The sequence below is a fragment of the Gymnoscopelus braueri genome (genome assembly GCF_963280865.1).
Source record: "Gymnoscopelus braueri genome assembly, chromosome: 14".
Classification (NCBI taxonomy): Eukaryota; Metazoa; Chordata; class Actinopteri; order Myctophiformes; family Myctophidae; genus Gymnoscopelus; species Gymnoscopelus braueri.
In genome coordinates this window covers 11,818,914-11,841,807 of record NC_137619.1, presented here as the reverse complement: position 1 = coordinate 11,841,807, position 22,894 = coordinate 11,818,914, and the positions used below count along the sequence as shown (strand labels likewise).

General features: G+C 41.8%; 2 protein-coding genes across 2 annotated transcripts; one reads left to right on the top strand and one right to left on the bottom strand.

Moving 5' to 3' along the window:
* Window positions 1-6,544: 6,544 nt before the first annotated feature.
* Window positions 6,545-21,893, bottom strand: LOC308100506 (5-hydroxytryptamine receptor 1D; the record flags this gene model as incomplete). The annotated part of the gene is made up of 6 exons (XM_080449571.1): window positions 6,545-6,936; window positions 8,911-9,343; window positions 10,305-10,587; window positions 11,476-11,726; window positions 21,198-21,358; window positions 21,764-21,893. 6 exons carry the CDS (start codon window positions 21,891-21,893, stop codon window positions 6,545-6,547), a joined length of 1,650 nt encoding a protein of 549 aa, XP_080305697.1.
* LOC308099983 (zinc-binding protein A33-like) lies at window positions 18,000-20,326 on the top strand (the record flags this gene model as incomplete). The annotated part of the gene is made up of 2 exons (XM_080448885.1): window positions 18,000-19,425; window positions 20,316-20,326. 2 exons carry the CDS (start codon window positions 18,000-18,002, stop codon window positions 20,324-20,326), a joined length of 1,437 nt encoding a protein of 478 aa, XP_080305011.1.
* Window positions 21,894-22,894: the final 1,001 nt, after the last annotated feature.

Sequence of the window (22,894 nt, the reverse complement as noted above, 5' to 3'; positions counted from 1 at the left end):
TTTTTAACGACAAATACCTACCCATCACCTACCTTTAAGATCCAAAGACGAATGCCTGACAATACTGAATGCCTAACAAAGTAACAAACAAGAGGAGAAACATGACGGTGGCATCCCCCTCAGGTGTAAACTCCACGGCATAGCTGTATCTACCTGGCTGCCTTGGCGTGCACTGCACATGCATGCATACATTCACACCTCGGATGGATGGATGGATGGATGTCCCTGCTACTGTGAAGTCACTGAAGGTGTGAAGAGACAATGCCAGGACGTATCATTGTGAGCTGAATGAAGCTGTCACTGCGTGTGCCTCTCTACGCTTGGCAGGTGAGAGCAGTTCAGGCCGTCTTTGACCACACCGATTGGGCCCAGGTGTGGACCCGCTGTGATAACGCCGTCCCGGTGGCGGAGCTCTCTGGACAGCCGATGTCAACACACCCACGGTTCTGTCTCGCCGCTTAGTCACAAAGCAGAGACCCAAATGTAGGATATTTGCATTAACCTTTTATTTTTTAAATCCTTATCTGATGGTTCAGGTCTATCAGATGTCTGTCTGAGACTGGACTCACACATGCACTTCAGCCAAGAGCCAACGCATCTGAAACGCAAGCCGATGCGTCAGGCGTGTCCAAGAAAACTACAACTGAAATGGCTGTCAAGTGGGGTCAGCGCACATAGCTTCTGTCCTATTAGTTGGCTACACCGGGGACGAGGTTGATCAATGTTAAACCCGTCGCGTCACACGCATCGGACTCCATGCGCTTCAGCGCCTCCAACGCTCCGCCTCTTTTCCTCACATATAATGGAAATGAACGGGGAAGCGGACGCGTCTGAAGCACATGTGTGAGTTCAGCCTGATTCACTGTGAAGGGTGAGATCTTGCAGTCATCCATAGAACTCTTTGTCCTGCCGTTTTGGTTGTTGAGACATTGGACACAGAAGCTATTTCTGTTTGACAGAGAATACACCAATTACAAAGACCAATGCCTGAAGGACAAAGGGTCATTTCACACCAAGCAGCATAACTATAACTATAATTAAGTGAGACTCCACACTGATGAATGATAATGTTATGCAAAAAGTGGCACCAAACACGCTACGCATTGCGCAGTCAAAGCTGTGTCAGAGCCCACACACGCGGAGGCAGAGAGAGATCTCGCCTCTGTGGTGCTGAAAGCGAGATAGATGGATAATCTTAACTCTAATGATGAATTATAAGGAGGCGACCCTGAGGTAATGCCAGCGATTCATAATCGCCTCCTCATCTCCATTAATAATAACAAAACGACCACTGATTCCGGCAATGAGTGAGACCGATTGCATCCCAGATGTTCTGATTGATTTTGATTGGCTGTCAGGGTTTCTATTGTTCAATAATTCGCCCTGAAAGTGAATCAAGAAAGTGATCCAATCGATACCATTTACGACCGTCGTTATAGTTGTGTGGACTACGCCATCCTCTTCAGTTACGACGATGTTTAAAACAACAGAGTCATAGTTCTCGTGCTTGGTGTGAATATATAGCGCTAAACTTGCAATGGGGTAACACTTTTAAGCTGATGATGGCAAATACCTGCTGGGTCAGAGCACTTGCCGACTTGGTCTCTTGAACATTTTATTGAAATTGTGGATTTTCTTTTGACTTTAGAGCATGTTAGTAATGGTAGTGTAAATAAGAGGAGAAAAACTCAGTTTTCTCTGAGAGATTATACATGCAGCGGCTTCCAAACTCCTGATTGCTTAACTCTGTGACATTACTCACACTGGCAACCATCTCACACTGGTAACAATACTCACAGCTTCTGCTTCCAATCAACTCAATACATAAATAGATGAAACTCCTCTGAACTGTAACGTGGTGCGAAGCAAGTACCATTTGGATGGACCAAAAAGACTCACAATAAGAAAGATAAACACTTTAAATACTTGAACCATACCTTAATTTATTTATTTATGTATTTATTTTTAAATGCAACCATAGGTATGTAAAGTAGCCTCCCCTTTGGATTCCAATCACAAGAGTTTACAGCTTCTCAGACGGGGAGCGACAACGCCTGCCTGCCTTCTCGCTTGGATCTGCAAGGTTACACTGCGCTCCTCATGAGAATAGACACGTAGGAAAAAAAAAACACATTTCAACTCTTGTCAGGGCCGGGCGTGTGCCTCAGACCAGTGTTGATTTTGACAGCAAATTTTTATTTCGTTTTTTAATAAAATTCCATTTAGTTTTAGTCGACTAAATATAAGATTATAGTCGACTAAATCTACAGTTGATTTAGTCGACTAAAATCTATTTTGGCGGTGCCTTGATGGCATCGTAATGGCTGATTTTACACTTGGTTGCATTCTGAAAATAGCAGATCTACAAGCTCGGCTATTTTCAGAGTGCAACACCCGAGCGCAAACAAACATAAAATTACTTGTCTTTTAGTTCTACTGGATATCTTCTCCACTAGTCCCTCACTAACATTTTAATCTAGTTTTTATTTGTTGACGAAATTGTCAATATATTTAGTCTTAGTTTGAGTCATCATAGCTTCGTTTTTAATTTGTTTTCATTTAGTTTTCATCAGTGAAAAAAGGTAGTCGACGAACATTTTTCGTCATAGCTTTAGTCGACGAAATCAACACTGCCTCAGACGAGCACGAACGTGACAGTTTCGCGGGACTGCGCCCGCTCGTTGTCGCTCCGCCTGGCATAATTACCCGCGCTTTCCTACCTGCCGCTCCGCTCTCAGTGAAAAATACAGAATTACAAGGCAGGTGGATCGCTCCCCTTGTGGAAAGCCCTTAACATTCTAATGTCAGAGCCACTAACACTAGCCAGTGGTGATGATCGGTTTCATTGTTCTCCTTTGGGAGAAGAATAACTTGCGACTGATGCAAAAATGTTTCACAGTGGCTTTAGTTTCACTATGCGAATGGCTATTATGTGTCCAGCTGTCCAGCTCTGCTACATGAGGTAAATACTCTGTTACTGTAGCTGTTTTCATTCATGACACATCCCGAGGCATGTTGACTACTGTGAAAAAAACTGTGTAGAAATATTTCGTCGAATGGCGTTGCACATGGAAAATAGCAGATCTAATATCACACATCTGCGATGCGTTGCAGATCTAATATCACACATCTGCGATGCGTTGCAGATCTAATATCACACATCTGCGATGCGTTGCAGATCTAATATCACACATCTGCGATGCGTTACGAGATTGCAGACACAATTTTTGCCGCGCGACACTGTCGTACGGCGAAGCATAAATCAGGTGAAGCCTAGATTCATGGAGATGTTTTTTTTTTTTATGACGTTCCTTGTGAACGACAAATCCAAAAACAAGGAGCATACTTGATGAATTGAAGAAAATAGGGGTACAGGATTATAACAATAAATAATGTAAATGAAAAAGTTGTTCATAAAATATTATATAAAAAATATTGTCTTGTATCCAGTCCGGCAGCTCGTTTATGTACACACCTGCAGATCGTTGTTGTCGGGCAGAAACCTCTTATCTCCATATTCTAACTGTTTGTGTTTTTTTGTAAATTAACGCCGTAGCAGTAGCTTGTAGATCTGCTACTTTTGATACTTTTGAATTTGAATCCTGAAAGGTAACAGTTTTGAACATATGAGGTTTCCACCCGACAGAGACGATATCGTTGCCATCAGGCAGAAACCTTTTTATGTTTTTTTTTCCTAAATGAATGCCCTACAAGAGTGTCGCACACAAGCGGTGAAGGTAGCTGATCTACAAGCTCACAACGCTATTGTTAATCTTGGACCGCTATTCATTTCTTCAATTCATCAAGTATTCTGTTACTTCATTCACTGTAAAGGAATGTGACAAGAACAGTACGTTACTCCTTGAATTCAGGGCTTCACTGGGTGACTAGTTGATAGAAGAATAAGTCATTTTTGGTGGTGAAGTGTCACTTTAAGGCCGTGGTTCTCAAAGTGGGGTCCAGAAACCCCCACACGGGTCCTTGAGGGCGTTCCAGGGGGTCCCCTAGCAAAATTAGTTAAAATCAGTTTAACCACTTTAACCCCTATTAGTCAGGGGATATTAGCAGAACATGTTCCAATCTTGGAATAAATTCCTTACCAAAAACAATCTTCACCAATGTGTTTGTAAAGGTGTCTAGTAACACATCTCACAAAGACTGAAATGCAGTTTCCCTAGGAGAATTTTTGACAGCTGCTGAAAGTTGGGGTACCCACCATTTCCCTGCATTTCCATGCAGGGAAAAAAAATCAAATTTTAATTCTGTTTTAAGTAGCATGAGAGGGGTCAAACTAGGGTGTTTTTATGATTCTGAATCCATTGCAAGCATTTGTTTTGCACCAAAACCACTCCTTGGGCTAAAAACAGCCCAATCTCAATGGGCTTTTTACACAGAAAGTATACCTGGAAAAGGATGGCTATGGCCGTTTTTAGCTCAAGGTGTGGTTTTGGTGCAAAACAAATGCTTGCAATGGATTCAGAATCATAAAAACACCCTAGTTTGACCCCTCACATGCTACTTAAAACAGAATTAAAATTAGATTTTTTTTTCCCTGCATGGAAATGCAGGGAAATGGTGGGTACCCCAACTTTCAGCAGCTGTCAAAAATTCTCCTAGGGAAACTGCATTTCAGTCTTTGTGAGATGTGTTACTAGACACCTTTACAAACACATTGGTGAAGGTTTATTTTGGTAAGGAATTTATTCCAAGATTGGAAAATGTTCTGCTAATATCCCCTGACTATATATATACATTGGCTATAAAAAGAATTGCTGATCTACAAGCTCTCAACGAGAAAACATTGTGAAAAATGTGGAATATCTAACATTTTAACAACAAAAATCTTGTATGGGGGTCCCTGGCACAAAATATTTTCAGATGGGGGTCCGCGTGGCCAAATACATATCAATTTTGGGGGTCGTAGACACGAAAACGTTTGAGAACCACTGTTTTTATCAGGCACTGAAGACTGGTGTACAGATTAGTGTGTGAACTGCCTCGTTGTGAATGTATTGCCATCACTCAACCATGCACGCTAGCTATGTAGCTACTACTGTATGTACTTTTTAAATACTAACAAACTGGTGCAGAATCATCAGACTTTTTTTATTTATATTTATTTTCCGCTGGTTGCCAACTAATCCGAGAGGACAGTGAGAGACTTACTATCTACAGAGGATTACGCATGCAGATATGACCAGAAGAAGTCATATCTGAGAAGTCCACTTTCACTGCCTTTTGATTTGTTTTGCAATAGAGTAATGCTGTTTTTTCTATAATTCATAAATGAATACCCTTTTTTATACTTCATCGTATGACAGTGTGGCGTGCAAGTAGTGAAAATAGCTGATCTACAAGCTCAGAACACGTCGCGGACGCGACGTGTTATGAGCTTGTAGATCAGCTATTTTCGGCACGCGATGCTGTCGTACAAACAAAGTATAAAACCGTTTAAATCAGCACTGTTTCCCATTGTCATGCTCTATGACAATAAATAATTATATTGTATTCCTCTGGAATTATTGCTAGAAATAAATGTAAACCTTTGTAAGGAATGATGATTTTTACACTGAAATGCAACATATGATTTTCACATTTGAGGAGAAAAAAAGAGAGAGATATTTAGAGCGTAAAAATAAATGTATTAGTTCTACTGTTGGTTGTCCTCGAGTGTAATCACATGTCCTACATAAAAAATACTTCTTTTAAATACAGTTTCCTTGTGCAGGTGTGTTTTCTCCTTGATTATGACAGTAGCATGACATTATTTTATATGTTTTATTTTATTCATTTACTAACGTTAGACGTTTATAATGAAAAGGTACTTGAAAAATGACACTGCCCTCATACAGTATATGAGAGGGACAATATCAATCACCAGAAGCAGTGACATGTGTTTTCAAGGAGTCTGAACATGGTTAAAATGTAGTTTGAAGTTGAATGGTCTTATATACGTAGGAGGGGGCGTGTCTGATTAAATGAATATCGCATACCTAAATATTGAATCAATCAATTTAAATACCATCTGGGGTGCACATAAAAACCCAAGTAAACATGAAAATTACCCTAGAGGTGTTTTAAAGTTAAAGACCCTTTTTAAGAATTATTTTGTACAGTAAGTACAAGGTCCATATTAGAGAATGGCATTTGTTCAACATGCCAGTCAATCTATTTGATGACATTTTAAGTCCAAAGCGACAAATTACCAAATATTTGAATGCCTGCATTTAATTTTCTAGCACAGGGTTTCCCAGGACCCAAATGTACAAAAATACATTCTAAATTAAACACCTAAGTCCTATTTCAATAACAGTGAAAATAGCCAACCATTGTGTTGTGAACTTGGCAATTTTCACTATTATTTTTTTCCGCCTTTTGTTAATTTCAGAAAGTCTTCTGACATTGTTTTTTTTTTAAATAGTGGGGATTTATTTTCTTTAGAAAACAACCTCAAAACAACCTCAAAAAACAGCTGCGACCCATAAAAACTGGTCAGCGTCCCCAGACATGGGTCACGACCCCTGTGATTGAGAAACACCTGCACTTAGCAGACATCTTGCTCTACCCTCACTGTGATCTGCCCATAGAAGAACGTGGCTTGTCTCTCCCTGGTCAAGGCAGAGCACGGCAGCCTGGCGCCCTCTTGTGTCCGAGAGGGGACCTGCAGGCTGCCCGGCGTCTCTGTGGTGGCGTCCCCCCCACTGGGGTGTTGGTGGTGGTCCCAGTAGGAGCAGGACGGGGACGTGCTGCCGGGGACCAGCACGCCACACAGATGCTCCTCAGACTGACGCCGGAACTCGGTGTCGACGGTGAACACGGAGGAGCAGTACCTGGAGTCCTGGTCACGGTGTGTGCTCGTCGCCGAGGCGGAGCGCAGGTCGGCGTTCGACGACGTCACCGTACTGGGACCGCCGCCGGTTCTCCCCTCGTCTAGGTCTGTGTCACCGCCATCATGAAATATTTGAAGTTGATGATTAGGTGTTGTACAAATAATTGCGATTCATGATTTTATTGTGTTTATGGCATTGGGACATATAAATAAAATAAAATCACACCCTGTGTGAAGTGGGCGGTGTCTTGCTAGCTAATCACAATACTGAATGGAGTCAACCAATCATGTACAAAACATAAATACATTTATTGAAACACTCTTTATGATGGACGAAACCATAACTTTAAAAAAACAAATCTATAGTTTTTTTTAAAGTTATGGTTTCTTATATAGGGCTATGCACATGTGTCATGTGACACTGGCCAATCACAGTCCTGAATAGATTGTGATTGGCCAATCACAGCGCAGGATAATTGTACAAATTTCCAGACCTCACTTATAGGGGCGGTTTCACCGCCCAAAAATTGCATTCACAGAGCAATTATGACTAATAACTTCAATATGCAAAGAAACGAATGACAATGACCGGAACTAGTCATCATGTATTATAGCCAAAACAGGCCATTTAATAATTTAACACCTTCAAAATATATTGTTTTTAAATAGCTCTTTTGCAACAGATGAATCTATACAGATATTCTTTTTTGTTTATTTCTGAAAATGAATACAATTTTGAAACGATTCTGGCGATTATGCAAAAAATAATTGCGATTATCTCAAAATCTTGCGATCAGGCGATTTTACATAATAGTTAACAGGCTGTCTGCTAAATGCCTAAATTGTAAATCGTCTCTGTCGGGTGGAAACCTCTCATGTCCAAAACCGTTACTTTTCAGGGTTAAAAAATTAATAGCAAAAATAGCAGATCGACAAGCTCAAAACGCGTCGCTTCGCGCCGCGTTTCGAGCTTGGTTATTTACTCGCGACCCTTAAAAAATTGTCTGCGACCCACATATGGGTCCCGACCAGTGTTGCAGTGCTGAATTGGAACGTGGTTGCACTGTATTTTAATGACGTGACGCGCACGTCGCTTAACACCTATACTACAGGTCACACAATCGACAATTGATATGCATCTAGGCTTATTCCTATGTTAATTCGCCAGGTGTGAGTCGGGAGCCTTTGAAAACTTTGTTGAGGTGTGAATTTAAAGTCCGCGTGTGCTCCTGGTCAAATAGGTTCATGCACGGCGTGCAAGGCCGTCCTGTGAGCATTGCACCCCCTGGTCCCGACCCAGGGGCCTCACACTGGGGTTTGCCTAGGGCCTCCTGATCCCTAAGCACGGCCCTGCTTGTACATCTGCTATTTTGGATGCTTTTGCATCACGCTGTAGTATGATCAAGTAGGGTGTAAACAGTGGTGGAAAAAGTACTCAAATTCTTTACTTAAGTAAAAGTGCCAATACTGCAATATAAAAATACTCTGTTACAAGTAAAAGTCCAGAATAAAACATTTACTTGAGTAAAAGTACAAAAGTATTGGCATCAAAATGTACTTAAAGTACCAAAAGTAAAAGTACTAAATATTTGAAAATAGCCGATCTACAAGCTCACAACGCGTCGCGATGCGACGCGTTGTGAGCTTGTAGATCTGCTATTTTCAAATAGCATAGGTTTAAAATAGGTTTAAAGTGGTTAGTGTACAGTATGTTTCATTGTATCATAATTTATATCTGAAAAGTAACTAGTAACTAAAGTGTTCAAGTAAATGTAGTGGAGTAAAAGTACAATATTTGCCTCTGAGATGTAGTGGAGTAGAAGTAAAAGTATTGGAAATTGGAAATACTCAAGTAAAGTACAAATACCTCAAAATTGTACTTAAGTACAGTACTTAAGTAAATGTACTTAGTTACTTTCCACCACTGAGCACGGCCCTGCTTGTACATCTGCTATTTTGGATGCTTTTGCATCACGCTGTAGTATGATCAAGTAGGGTGTAAATGTACGAAAAAAAACACAAAAAGTTAGAACATGGAGATCATAAGAGGGTTTCTGCCCCGACAGCAAACTAAAGTGTACCTTGGTCTCTGGTCTCCTCTCTCCTGCGCGCCGCCACCACGCTCCCCCCCAGGCGGGCTCGGACCTTCCTCTTCAGGCGGCGCAGGGCGTTCTGGAACTGCTTGCTGAGCAGGGCGTACAGCAGCGGGTTGATGTCAGAGTTCAGCAGCAGCAGCCAGTAGGAGAAGGTCACGGCGGAGGGCGGCACGCGGCTGGAGCGCACCGACAGGGCCGTCTCCGCGGCCTGGACCATGGCCACGCCCATGTAGGGCGTCCAGCACAGGAAGAACGCCGAGATGACCAGGAAGAGTCGCAACAAGCCTTGGTGCTGGTGGAGGGTGTGAGGCTGATGGGAGTTGTTGTTGTTGTTGTTGTTGTTCTGGCCAGGAGGGGGCGCTCCACCGCCCTGAGCCAGGAAGGACAGCATGCCTCTGGGTGGAGGATTAGATGGAGACTGTGGGCAGCAGATTTTTTTAACCCATTAAGACCTGAGACGATTCTTTAAAAAAATCTAAATCCTAACAGTTTTTTGAAAAAAATATAGAAAATATTTTTTCACAATTTTTCAAAAATAGCAGATCTACAAGCTCATAGCGCGGCACTCGGTGCCGCGCTATGAGCTTGTATATCTGCTATTTTTGAATAGCCAAAGGCATCTAAAGTGACACAGAAGCGTTCCAGGTATCAATGGGTTAAAGTAGCAAAATGCAGAAATACTCTGTGGCAAGTAAAAACATCCTGAGTTCAAGATTTGACTTGAGTAAAAGTATTGGCATCAAAATATGCTTACGATACTCATTATGAAGAAATGTCCGCTTTCACAATTTATTTTTATTTTATTTTACAAAAATAGCTCATCTACAAGCTCACAACGCGTCACATCCTGACCTGCAGTGAGCTTGTAGATCATCTATTTTCGAATAGCCAAAGTATAAAATAAGGCTCATGTGGGTAATGTATGTTTTGTACAGTAATAACAATAATACAAATCTGGAAAGTAGTAACTAAAGTAACTAAAGTTTAGTAACTAAAGTAAAAAAAAGTTTTGTACTGGAGTCATATAGTAAGTGGAGTACAATTATAAAGTATAACAATATATTTAAAAAAAAATAAGTTACTTTCCGCCACCGACAGTGGGAGTCTAAAGCATTGGTTCTCAAAGTGGGGTCCGGGGACCCCCAGGGGTCCTTTGGGGGGTTGCAGGGGGTCCCCAGCTAAATTAGTTAATATAGCATTAAAATAATTTTAACCATATTTTATACTTTGGCTATTCAAAAATAGCAGATCTACAAGCTCATAGCGCGGCACTCGGTGCCGCGCTATGAGCTTGTAGATCTGCCACGGCCAAATGGGGGTCCTTGACATGAAAAAAGTTTGAGAACCGCTGGTCTAAAGGAGGTCGTCTGGCTACAAACCTCAGATACAAAGCGTCCACTGAGGTGGTAGACCAGTGTGGAGGAGGAGGAGGTGGTGGTGGTTGTTCCACGGTGGTTCCCCCAGTGTCGGTGGGCCGCGGTCGGGTCAGCAGAGGACGTGTTCCTGCTGCGTCTCTGCAGGTACTCCTCCAGGGTGTGGATCCTCCGGGCGTGGCCGCGGGCCACCTGCACGATGTTGACGTAGCAGAAGAGGATGACCGCCGCCGGCACCGCGTACGAGAGAACGGCCATGAAGACCGTGTAACTGGGACTGGTGGCCCACCTGGTTAGTGGTGGAGAGAACTGTGCTGTAATTAAAGGAGAATTTCGCCCCGACGTTTTTCTTACCTTTTTTTATGATATGATATCCTGGGACGAGTGGTACAGTACAGAAATGTCATCCTCGTCCATAACATCATAAAAAAAGGTAAGAAAAGCGCCGGGCGAAATTCTCCTTTAAAGCTGCACTATGTAACTTTCCTCTTCTACCCCCGGATTTGAACCCGCGGGTTTCCTGCGCAAGTGCTGAAATGTTTTACCGTTGAGATAATAGAGCCTGCTTGCTCAGGGGATGCATTGAATCTTGACCATCAGGTCAAACTTCGTGTCATATCGTCATCATCGTGTTTAGAGACATGACCTTTGACACGATCTAAATGTCTCAATAGAATAGCAGGGAGACTAAATTATATTGTTATATTGTGTTAACATACTCTACCATACAGATTGGACCAAATTACATTTTATTCATTAAAAAGAAGTTACATAGAGCCGCTTTAAGTAAAACATTTGAGGAATATTATTTTACTTTTATATTAAAAATATATATATACTTTATACTATATACTATATAGTCCACTACATCTCAGAGGCAAAATATTGTACATTCTTCCCACTGCAATTATTTTAAAACTTTAGTTGCAAATTACTTTGCTGATTAAAATTATCATTAAAAAATATATATTTTGACCCGAAACATTGTATTTTGTTCCAAGGACCCCCAGAAGCAAAGATTTGAGTTACAAATGTTCGCTTTAAAAACACGAATGCACAATTGTAAACATTTTCACAATTTAAAAAAAGAATAGCAGATCTACAAGCTCGTAGTGCGGCAGAGATGCGTTCCCGGATTGAATGGGTTAAGTAAAAACGATTCCACCATTAGCCCCACCTGACGGCGCAGCTGTACATGGGCGACACGTAGCTGACGGAGCTCCAGCCCAGCAGAGGCGGGCAGCTGGTGGCCAGAGCCTGCATCCAGATCCACAGCACCACGGCACAGGTCCTCCACAGCGTGCAGCGGGAGGCGTAGCGCAGGCAGTCCACGATGGAGTAGTAGCGGTCCAGGGCGATGGCGGCCAGGGTCAGGACCGAGGCGGTGCAGTACACCGACGAGGTGTAACCCACATATAGACACAGGGCCTGGAAGATGAAATAAAGCACAACGATAAGGTGTACACCATTTGATCATTTTTGCTGGATAGATTGATAGGACATTTATTTAGCTTTTTTACATTGTCCAAACCATCTTAACGTTCAGTCACCACTGCTAATCAGAGTAGTGCCACATCAGTCTTCAGTCTCCCGAAAAAGCATCTTCACAAAGATAAGTTCCCCTAGACAAATACCCACTCTAGTCTTCCAAAAAGAATGGTGCCCACTGCCCAGACCTCTCAGGCACCTACTCTTCTGGTTACCAGCCTGGCTATACTGTATAATGGAGCTCACAAACTGCTACTGTAAGCTACAGTAACCAAATGATGAATAGTGCTTCAATGTTCTGATGTGAATCAGCTCACATTGTTTTATTCCTGCAATAATTAAGTTATATATATACATTATGAATTGATATACTGTAATAAAACATGTAATGATTAATCAAAGAGTGTTATTCAAGGGATAATTGACGGTGCGGCTGTCATTGTTGAGAAATAAACCCAGAGGCGAAGCCGAGGGGTTTAATGATCCTGATTGACCCCCTCGTAATAAACGTCAATTATCCCTTAATAAATCCCTTAATAAATAAATCAATAAACTGACCCAAAAGTAACAACAAAACTTTCCTTGCTTACGGTAATGAAAGTATTAAATTAATTTATGCCAGGGGCGGCCGTCCGTCCAGCGCAACACGGTCGCCTCGGATAACAACCATAGACCGTAAAAAAATATGGACAGCTTTATGCCCCTGGTTTCTACAGACCGTAAATGAAGCCTGTTTTTCAGCAATTTCAAATCCGCAATCTTTCTACATCCGGTCCGAAATGCTAACATAAATGAATGCTATTGGCTGCAACCACAGCGAGGGCGGGTCTTCAACATACCCTACTTTATCATTAATTCTAAAATAAATGGGACCATAATTTACCAAAATGCATATCATGGTGATTGAAAGAAGACTTTAAACTAGCGACTGGAAGCATATAGTATTTATGACAATGTTTATTAAGGTAATAAAATCAAGTGTAAAGAAAACCCTTCCGCTTGAATAGAGTCCAATTGCTTCTGTAACCAGCAGGGGTGAAACAGCGGTGAAACAGCGGTGAAACAGCGGCAAAACAGCGAGACTACAGGCCATTCATATGAACTGTCACACTTCCTATATAGCAGGGGTGGGCAAGATTTATTTCCAGGGGGCCATACTGACCTCGATAAAGTGAGTGAAGGGCCACACATTGTGCAATTGAATTGAAACGTGAAATACATGGGGCTGAATTATGTTAAGACTGCATGAATTTGGTAGACATGCCAGTACTTTACTACAATAAGGTACTTGTCTTCACAACAATAATTTTTTTTTAGTTTTTTTATAGCTGTACTGTGCTGTATCACTCTGGTGTACTCTGGCCATACAATAAAAAGATTACATGCATAAAACAATCCACGTCAATGCCGTATCAACTTTTAAATGAGCCTATAAATTTATACAGTATCTTATCTGATATGCACCACTCCATAGGTCACTGATCAAACACATTGCATTATGTTATAAATATGGACTCAAGGTTGACTGTTTTTCACATGTCACCCCCCTTCTCCGCTCCCTCCATTGGCTCCCAGTTGCTGCCCGCACAGAGTACAAAACACTGACGTTGGCCTACAAAGCAACCAAAGGTATGGCACCCCCGTATCTTAAAAGCCTGATCAAACCCTACAACCCCCCCACCCTCTCAGATCAGCTAACACAGGGAAGCTGACAGAACCCTCGCTAAAATATCCGGGACAACGCTCCACACGCCCCAGACTCTTCTCCCTCCTGGCTCCCAAACTATGGAATGAACTCCCCATTGCAATTAGAACTGCAGACTCACTCCCGATCTTCTGCCGTAATCTGAAGACTTACCTCTTCAGACTCCACCTCAGCCCGTTGCACTTGCCCTAGCCTTGACGACCTTGCAGGATTATGCAAAGGCTAAAATGTAACTTAGATGCCAGGTCATTGTTGGCCTGGCATCCTACAGTGTGTATAGTTTCAATGTAGGCTGATGATAGGTTCTTGGTTTACGTATGTATTAGTTATTATTAGATTATTGGTTTACTATGCATTACTTTATTATTAGATTACTACTTTTATGCATTTGATGTATTATGATGTATTATCTTGTGTCCTTGCTTACTGTAAATCGCTCTGGATTAACAGCGTCTGCTAAATGCCTAAACTGTAAATTATAAACTGTTACATTATAAACAAAACATTTGAGTACATACGGATGGAGGAATCCAGGTAGGTATCCTGCTACACAATCAGAGAGGGGGCCCTTTTCGGCACCCAACACTTTAGGTACAACTCACGGCCAAAGCAGTGGTCCAATTCTCTCCCAACTTGCTACAAAAATCGCTCATTTCTTTTCTGACAATAGCATCTACTTCCTTTTCCACCTTCACATGTGTCTCCACTTCTAATAATCAAAAAGTGTTTGCAATATTTCAGCGCACACTTTACTTCCGGGATGTGTGCAACGTCAAAATGATCACTGACTTTAAAAGCCAATCATGTGCGAGAAACAAGCGTTGCCAGATCCGTGAACGGGGCGAAAAACAAGCACTGGCGTGGTCTATGCAAAGAGCCCAAAACAAGTGACCAAATAAGCCCAAAATCGCTTATAAAATAAGCAGACCTAGCAACACAGGCTACGCCAATCATGTCCGAGAGATCTACAAGCTATGGGGCAGACACGCTATGGGGTAGACACCGTATCTTAGCAACACTGAAAGCGCTAACTCTCATTGGTCGTGTCATGAGTCAATGAGCCAATAAGCTGAGGGCACTTTCCAGACACGCAGCATAGCATACTCGCTCGCACAGCTCCCTGACGCCATGACAGTGAGTCACACACAGCTTTGCAACGAGAGGGGAGAGTCAGTGAGAGTTGTGAGAGCTGGACAGCAGAATCACCATCATTTCTCAAAAAAATCGCCCTGTCATTCATATTGATTCCCCGACTTCACAATACGGACGACTTCTTACTTTTTAGTGTGATGTCTCATGTCTGTGTTCTTGCCTCCTTCTGGCTTTGTTTATATCACAGCACTAGAGCACAGCTGAGAGTGCAGCTACTGCGCGCACCAGTGAAAGCGCACACTTGAAAATAATTAATTATTACTAAACAAACATGTCGCTCTTCGGGCCGGCCTCGCGCTGTAAAATTGCGCCCATTCAATTTAGGATCGCGATGGGATGTCATATTACAGAACACAACCCGAGTGTGTGTGTGTGTGTGTGTGTGTGTGTGTGTGTGTGTGTGTGTGTGTGTGTGTGTGTGTGTGTGTGTGTGTGTGTGTGTGGCGTCAAGCCGCGATGCACACCCCTACTCGCGCTGGCCGCTCATACATCCACTGTTGTGTTCACTGCAACTCATGCTACGAACAACACGTTGACTATTTTCTTACACACACTAATCATCATGTCACAGAGAACACGGCGGGAGGGAGGGAGACAGAGAGAGAGGGAGGGAGACAGAGAGAGAGGGAGGGAGGGAGGGAGGGAGGGAGGGAGGGAGGGAGGGAGAGAGTGGCCCTCATTTATCAACGCAGCTTATAAACCTGCTTATATTTTTCCATATATTCGGCCGTACACCAACGTCGAAGTCACATTTATCAACGAATCCTACACAGCTGATCCGAGCCTACATTTGGTCCCAGGCTTGATAAATGTCACGGCTGGAACCTAGCGTCATTTAAATAACACGCCCTTAAATATTCTCAAAACGCCCCGATTTTACGACATGAAGAAGGACCAGAATACGACCAAAGACTTCAAAAGCCAATGAGAAAGAGTTTCCCCCGCCTGCCTCGCCACACACGCACACGCCCCCCCCCCTCTCTCTCTCTCTCTCTCTCACACACATACACACACACACACGCCCGCCCAGCTGTGTTTTTCATGTATTGTAATCCGTACCGTTACCGTAGCGGTACAATCTTTGTCACGTAGGCTTGTAGCCTACATGAATGACATATTATGATACCAATCACATCGCCATGAATGGAATACGTTTGTATATTAATTTATTTAACCCATACCGAGCAGTGCACAAGCAGTCATGTAGGATATTCCCCGTGAGACGGCAGTGGTTTCGGTCCGCCACGTTAATAAGAGATTGGAGCGTCGGGTTTATATCCTTAACACAGCCAGATTGCAGTCTTCAAAATTCTCTATGACATAACTCCATAACATAGGACAAGCTACTGTAAGTTTGTACACCTCACTGTCCATGAAAAGATCGTCGGCAGTCCCGACCGCGGGACTCGGGAGTCCCGACGCAAAAGCGCTCGTATATTTTGAAAATAGCAGATCTACAAGCTCACAACGCGTGGCGATGCGACCCGTTTTTGAGCTTGCAGATCTGCTATTTTAAAATAGCCAATGCAACTGAATGACTGTTAAAGCAGTTTGTTTAAATTACTTTATAAAATGTTATATTTTCACAGGGATTAATTATTAGTGTGTAGATATACATTTAGGAGTGGATTATGTGTCCAGATGCCTGTCAGACAGTCAGACAATGCTGCTCCGCAGGTCTAGAATGGAATAAACGGGCGCAGCCAACGTCAACAACTGGTCTCGACCAGACGTGAGATCTCAGCGTATGGTAGGATGAAGCCCACGTCAGGATATATTGATAAATGCCGAAAGGTGCGGTGATCTCGCTCTACGCCCATTATTTGGGCTGCACCACGTTGATAAATGAGGGCCAGTGAGTCTATGTAATGCACGCTCCCCTAATATTACAGCGATGAGCGTGTACATCGTTTACTTGGAGAGGCTGGATATGGCCGATCTGCGCTACGAAGTGGGCGGTACGCCACGCTAGATGTGAGGCCTGTTTTTTTTTTGGGGGGGGGGGGTCATTCTGTTTTTCTTTGAGTACTTGGCGGGCCGGATTAAGATGGTCAAAGGGCTGTATGTTGCCCATGTGTGCTATATAGCCTCAATTTACAAGCCGGATGCTAGCCCCTTGGTGACAACAAGTGTTGATAAAATAGAATACATTTTCGGTTACTGCATTGTCTATTTCTCGTTGTCAAAAACATTCTTGAGAGCAATGTTTAGCTGTAAATTACATTGTGTGTTTGTTTACATGGCTGCTGTGTTGGATACAGCATAAAATCAAGCAGCGCAGTAGGTGCTCTGAGGCTTTGAATAGACAGCGGTCCGTTTTTGAGTTCATCGGTCATTAGCCAGAAATAACACACCGCTGAATTCAGTGAATGACCAATCAGTATCAAGCGTTCAACCAAGCTGTGTAATAGTAAAGTCAATGTTATTTATAAAGCACAATTAAATACAACCAAAGGCCGACCAAAGTGCTGTACAGCATGACAAATGTATACAGAAAACATCAAGGTTAAACACAGAAAAAAGCATCAAACACAGAACATACAACTCCAAAAAACAAAAAAGCATCAAATATATAAAATCATAAAGAAGACAAATAGCTGAGGAAAATAAAAATGTGGAAGCACATGAACAAGTGTCCAACCATTCTCCAAGGCAGGAGGTTTATTTACAAGACCTGGGAGAACAGGTGCGTTTTGAGTCTTTGAGCTTTTAAAGATTCTGGAGCAGTGACCGAAAAGGCACAGTCACCTTTTAACTAACTAAGGTATCGGGGGAGAGGAAGCAACTCATGTATGATGGTTCCAACCCATGGTGGGCTTTATAGACAAATAGAAAAATGTAAAATCAATTCTGTACTGTATTTGACTGGAAGCCAGTGAAGGGAAGCCAAGATGGGAGTAATGTGATCCCACCTTCTGGTGCCAGTCAGGAGTCTAGCAGCAGTATTCTGGACGAGCTGTAGTCTAGCGAGAGAAGGCATTAGAAACTCCTGAGTATAATGAGTTGCAATAATCTAGGCGGGAGATGAGGGCATGGATGACTTTTTTTCATGTCAGCGGGCCAAGGGAGGTGGTGATAGTATTTATTTGTTTGTTTTGTAATAAAACCGTTTAAACCATTGAACCTTGATCCTGTCCATAAGCCTCTTGGTTTTAACGTTTATTGTCATCCTATTAAAGATTAGCAAGATCTACCAAGTAGACTTTAGACAACCTCACCCTACTCAAGTTTCACACTTTTCCATTTGCCACTGCCATTACAGGGTATTGGATTTCTTCGGAATACAGATTTGGAGGATTATTTGGTTTAAGTTGAATGTGAATTGGTAAGTCTTGCTATTTAAAGATCCAAAGGAGATGGCAGAGAAAACTTCTCTCTTTGACAGTTACCTGAATTGCCACATATGCTCCGAGACTTTTAGAGATCCTGTGTCGCTGAAATGCCATCACAGCTTCTGTTGCAACTGCCTGAAGAAATTCTGGGAACAAACTGACAGCAAGAACTGTCCCACTTGTAAGAGAAAATCATCAATGGACCCTGACATTAACTTAGCTCTGAAGGAACTAGCTGACTCTTATGATGGAAGACAGAAAGCTGAATCATCTGGGGAAGACGTCAAAATGTTGTGTTGTAAACATACAGAGGAGCAAAAACTGTTCTGTGAGGAAGAACAGAGAGCTGTGTGTCATATCTGTGACTCCTCTGACCACCATGGTCACAAGCTGATTCCTATAGAACAAGCAGTCAGTAACCTGAAGGATGAAATTAAGTCTGACCTCAAGGCTCTAAAGGTCAAGAGGAACAAATGGAAACAAGTAGAACAGTCATACAATCAAGTGGTTCAACACTCCAAGAAGCAGGTGGTGGCTACAGAGAGGCAGATCAAAGCAGAGATTGAAAAGCTCCACAAGTTCCTGAGAGACGTGGAGGAGATCAGACTGGCAGACCTGAGAGAGGAAGCGGAGCAGAAGGGGAAGATTGTCAGCAGAGAGATGAAGATCATTCAGGAGCAGATCTCCTCTCTCTCAGACAGCATCTCTGCTGTAGAACAAGAGCTGCAGAAAGACAATGAGTCATTTCTCAGCAGTTATAAACACATTCAAACCAGCGCCAAAGTCCAGTGTACTCTGTCGGAACCACAGCTGAACTCAGGAATGCTGATTGATGTGGCCAAACATAAGGCAAACCTGACCTTCGGTGTCTGGGAAAATATTAAGGAGAAGGTCAAGATAAATCCTGTCCTCCTGGACCCAAACACAGCAAACCCCAGTCTCTGTCTGTCTGATGACCTGACCAGTTTGAAATATACCGTAGACACAATGCAGACGCTTCCTGACAACCCAGAGAGGTTCACTAACAGTGTTAGTGTTCTAGGTTCAGAAGGCTTCAGTTCAGGAAAACACAGCTGGGTGGTGGAGGTTGGGAACTATCCTAACTGGACTATAGGTTTGGCTACAGAAAATGTTGAGAGGAAGAGAAATATAAGTCCCACACCAAGCAATGGAATGTGGTATTTATGTTATAGGGACGGCGACGGTTACTATGATGCTGGACGAGACCTCTCAGTTCAGAGAAATCCAGAAAGGATCAGAGTTCAGCTAGACTATGACATGGGGGAAGTGTCCTTCTACGACCATGAAGACATGACTCTCATCTACACTCTTAAAGACACATTCACTGAGAAACTCTACCCATTGTTCAGTGTTGGACCGGCTGGTAATGCTGAAACCACTGATATAAAAATCTACCAAATAGAAACATCTCTTCCTGGGATGTCATCAGGTGCGTGCACAGACTTTTGGGAGGGCAGTGGGTCAGCTGTAAAAAAAAGGACAACCTCCCAAACAACAACACACACAAAAAAAAAAAGACTGAACTGAATAACAGAATATAGAAGGGGAAGAAGAAAATGGCCTTCATTACAGGAGGACATTAGCAAAAGTAGAAATCAGAGAAGGTAAATAGTCTAAACACATTCATTCAAAACAAAAGTCTTTACTCAAATAGATTAATAGTTTGACCCTTACAGCTACAAAAAGTGTAGGATGTAATCAATTAATTTCACTCCATTTTTGTCTTTAAAGTTTTAATATCATTTTATAGTTGTTTGCTCTTGAAATTAATAATACATATTTTTTGTTGTATTTCAAAACATTGCACACGTTTGATAATATGAAAAGTGGTGTATTGAAAATGTATACTGGTAGTCCTGTATATAGTTCGCAATAATCTTTTCATATATTTCCAAACATTTTCAAAAATAGTGGAAATAGCAGATTTACAAGCTCAAAACGCGTCACATCGTGACGAGTTTTGAGCTTGTAGATCTGCTATTTCCACTATTCATGTTTTTTTTGTATAAAGTTATTTAATGATGCATGTTATTTGTCATAATCTGCCCTGTACACCTTTTGTTTACGACAATTAATCGTCATGTACAATTTCATAATCATGACAGCCCTAAATACTGGTATGAAATCAACCAATATGCACCTTTTCACAGCAGACATTGACAGTGTGTGTGTGTGTGCGTGCGTGCATGCGTGCGTACGTGCGTGCGGGGGGGCTGAAAGCAAGATGGAGAGGTATGAGAGTAGTTTAAAATGAGTCAGTTTCAGAGACATTTTGTCTGTAGTCAGAAGTTGTCGTTCCTGCATGTTTCTGAAATTTAGATGACATCTGAAGAAATTACTCATTTATTGTATAAACTAAAGATCAAATAGGTAGGTTGCTTTCTTTCAAACAACTAACAACTACTGGACAACTAACATAATACAATAAGATTTTGAAGAATGTTTCCAATTTTCAAGTACTTTCACTCATTTGTACATTTTATGTTATTACTGTGAAATTATAATATCCTTCAAATAATAAGTATTATTATTAATTAATTATTGTTATTTTATTTTACTTAACACTGACTTAATGTGGAGATATATATTTTCCACTTTTCAATAGGCTATATTTTTCTACTACTAGGTGGTAATGTTTGTTTGTTTTTTTTAAGAGAGATTTTAGATTTTTTGAATAAAAAAATCTAAAATGTGTCCCGGCCCACTGCTTGGGAACTACTGTAGAGTATGAGATACGGTGCAGTAGGGCTTTCACTTGACAAATTTTTTTTTGGCATTGTTTTAATGCCATTACTATTATTATTATCCTCCTGCCTATTCATTATTTCTAACCCTAACCCAATAATAGGCTATTATTGGGCAATAACCCCCTTTTGAGGATCCTTGGAGACGCTGCTGTGCTGCTGTGCCAGAAGCGCTTCCCTTAAAACGGCATAAAAATAAAGGCAGGAGGATAATAATAATAGTAATGGCATTAAAACAATGCCAAAAAAATCCATATATATATTTTTTATTTAATCAACTATTCGACTAGTGGTTATACTAGTCGACTAGTTGGTGAAAGCCCTACGGTGCAGTCCACCCAGCCGTTGTACATGATGGACACGGACTTAAAGTGTGGTAGCATTATGACATACGGTGCAGCCTACCCAGCCGTTGTACATATACATGTAAATTAAAGTGTATTAGAGTATGACATACGGTGCAGTCTACCCAGCCGGTGTGCATGAGGGACAGGGCTACGAAAGGCATGACTCCTATCCCCACCAGCAGGTCACTGATGGCCAGGTTGATGATCAGCACTGACGTCACCGAGTGGAACGTCTTGGTGGCAGCCACGATCACAATTACCAGAATGTTCCCTGCACACACACACACACACACACACACACACACACACACACACACACAGCGTCATTCTATCACCTGAATATCAGTGTGTTGTTTTCTGTTATACATTGTGTGTGTGTGAGAGAGAATGTGTGTGTGTGAGAGAGAGTGTGAGAAGATGGGAGTTTGAAGAAAAAAATCTGTTACAAAATGCTTAAATTGTGTGGTAAAAAAAAGCATGCTGAGAATAACGATTATTATTAATAATAGTGTTGTTTATATGTAAACATGAAATGGTGGCTCAGTATTTTCCCCCCTTAAAATGTAACAATGAAGACAGATACAAAGATATATTGCACAACATGCCCAGTTAATTAAGAACTTAAATGTCAATGAAATGATTATTCCTCAAACTGATATAGTATTATATACACTACCTGTTATAGCGCCGATACACATCAACGCCATGAGGGCTTCCAGAATCAGTTTCGTCCGGGATGAGAAAACGTCAGTTGCATATGTGTTGTTCAATGCTTGCATCACACCCACAAGGGGTGCCTTAGGCATGTTCCACAATAAGGCTCAAATCAATATCACAATTATTTCAAACTTCTGCCTCGATTATGATTATTGAACGATTATTTTTAAAACAAATTGTGAAAACAGCAGATCTAAATAAATAGACCGGCTATTTTCCATTTTTATTTTCCATTTTATCATTATTGTACAACAAAGTATAATTAATACAGGGCTTCTCGATTATTTGATTAGCCTACATGTTATTGGTTCCTAAATAGTTTTTGATGTATTTTCGGTTAATTGGCCCAGCTCTAATTCCACATAATAAGTAAAGCCAAACGGGTCCAGTCATCCTTTCACCAGGGTCCCAGTGGTCCTAAGATGAGGAGGAGGTGGTAGTTATCCAGTTCATCTCCACCTGCAGGTCTCAGTGCCAAAGCACCTGCGCTCTGCGTCTCTTTTATAGGAGGGGGGAGAGGTTACAGCGGCAACTGGTGGCCCGGGGGCCACATGCGGCCCCCACCTTCACTTAATGCGGCCCGCAGGTTAATATCGGATTACTGGTATATTATTGATTTCAGCTGTTACAATTCCAAACATGCAAACATGACCAGTTTTAATTACTTCAGTCTATATTAGTAGCTTAATGACTAGTAAAATTATATTGTCTTTTTTATGTCCAATGTATTTGTATTTAAGTTCATAAAGTTAACATAAGTATTTGAAATTAAATAAAAATGTTACTTTTCAGGATTCCAATTAAAAAATAGCACAAACGCGTCACGTTTTGAGCTTGTAGATCGGCTATTTTTGCTACTTTTGTGTGACAAAAAGTTAAAATACGGAGACAGTATATGCAATGTGGCCCTCTGGAGTGAGTGTGGAAATATTGTGGCCCTCTCCATCATCAAAGTTGCCCACCCCTGAGCTAACCCCTCCTTTAACTCTTTCTGCTACATTAGCTCATATATCCTCGTTATCCAGGGGAAGTTAATTAACCACTTTCAGGCAAACAATGGCAAATAGGAGCGCACACCAGTAGTAAGGAG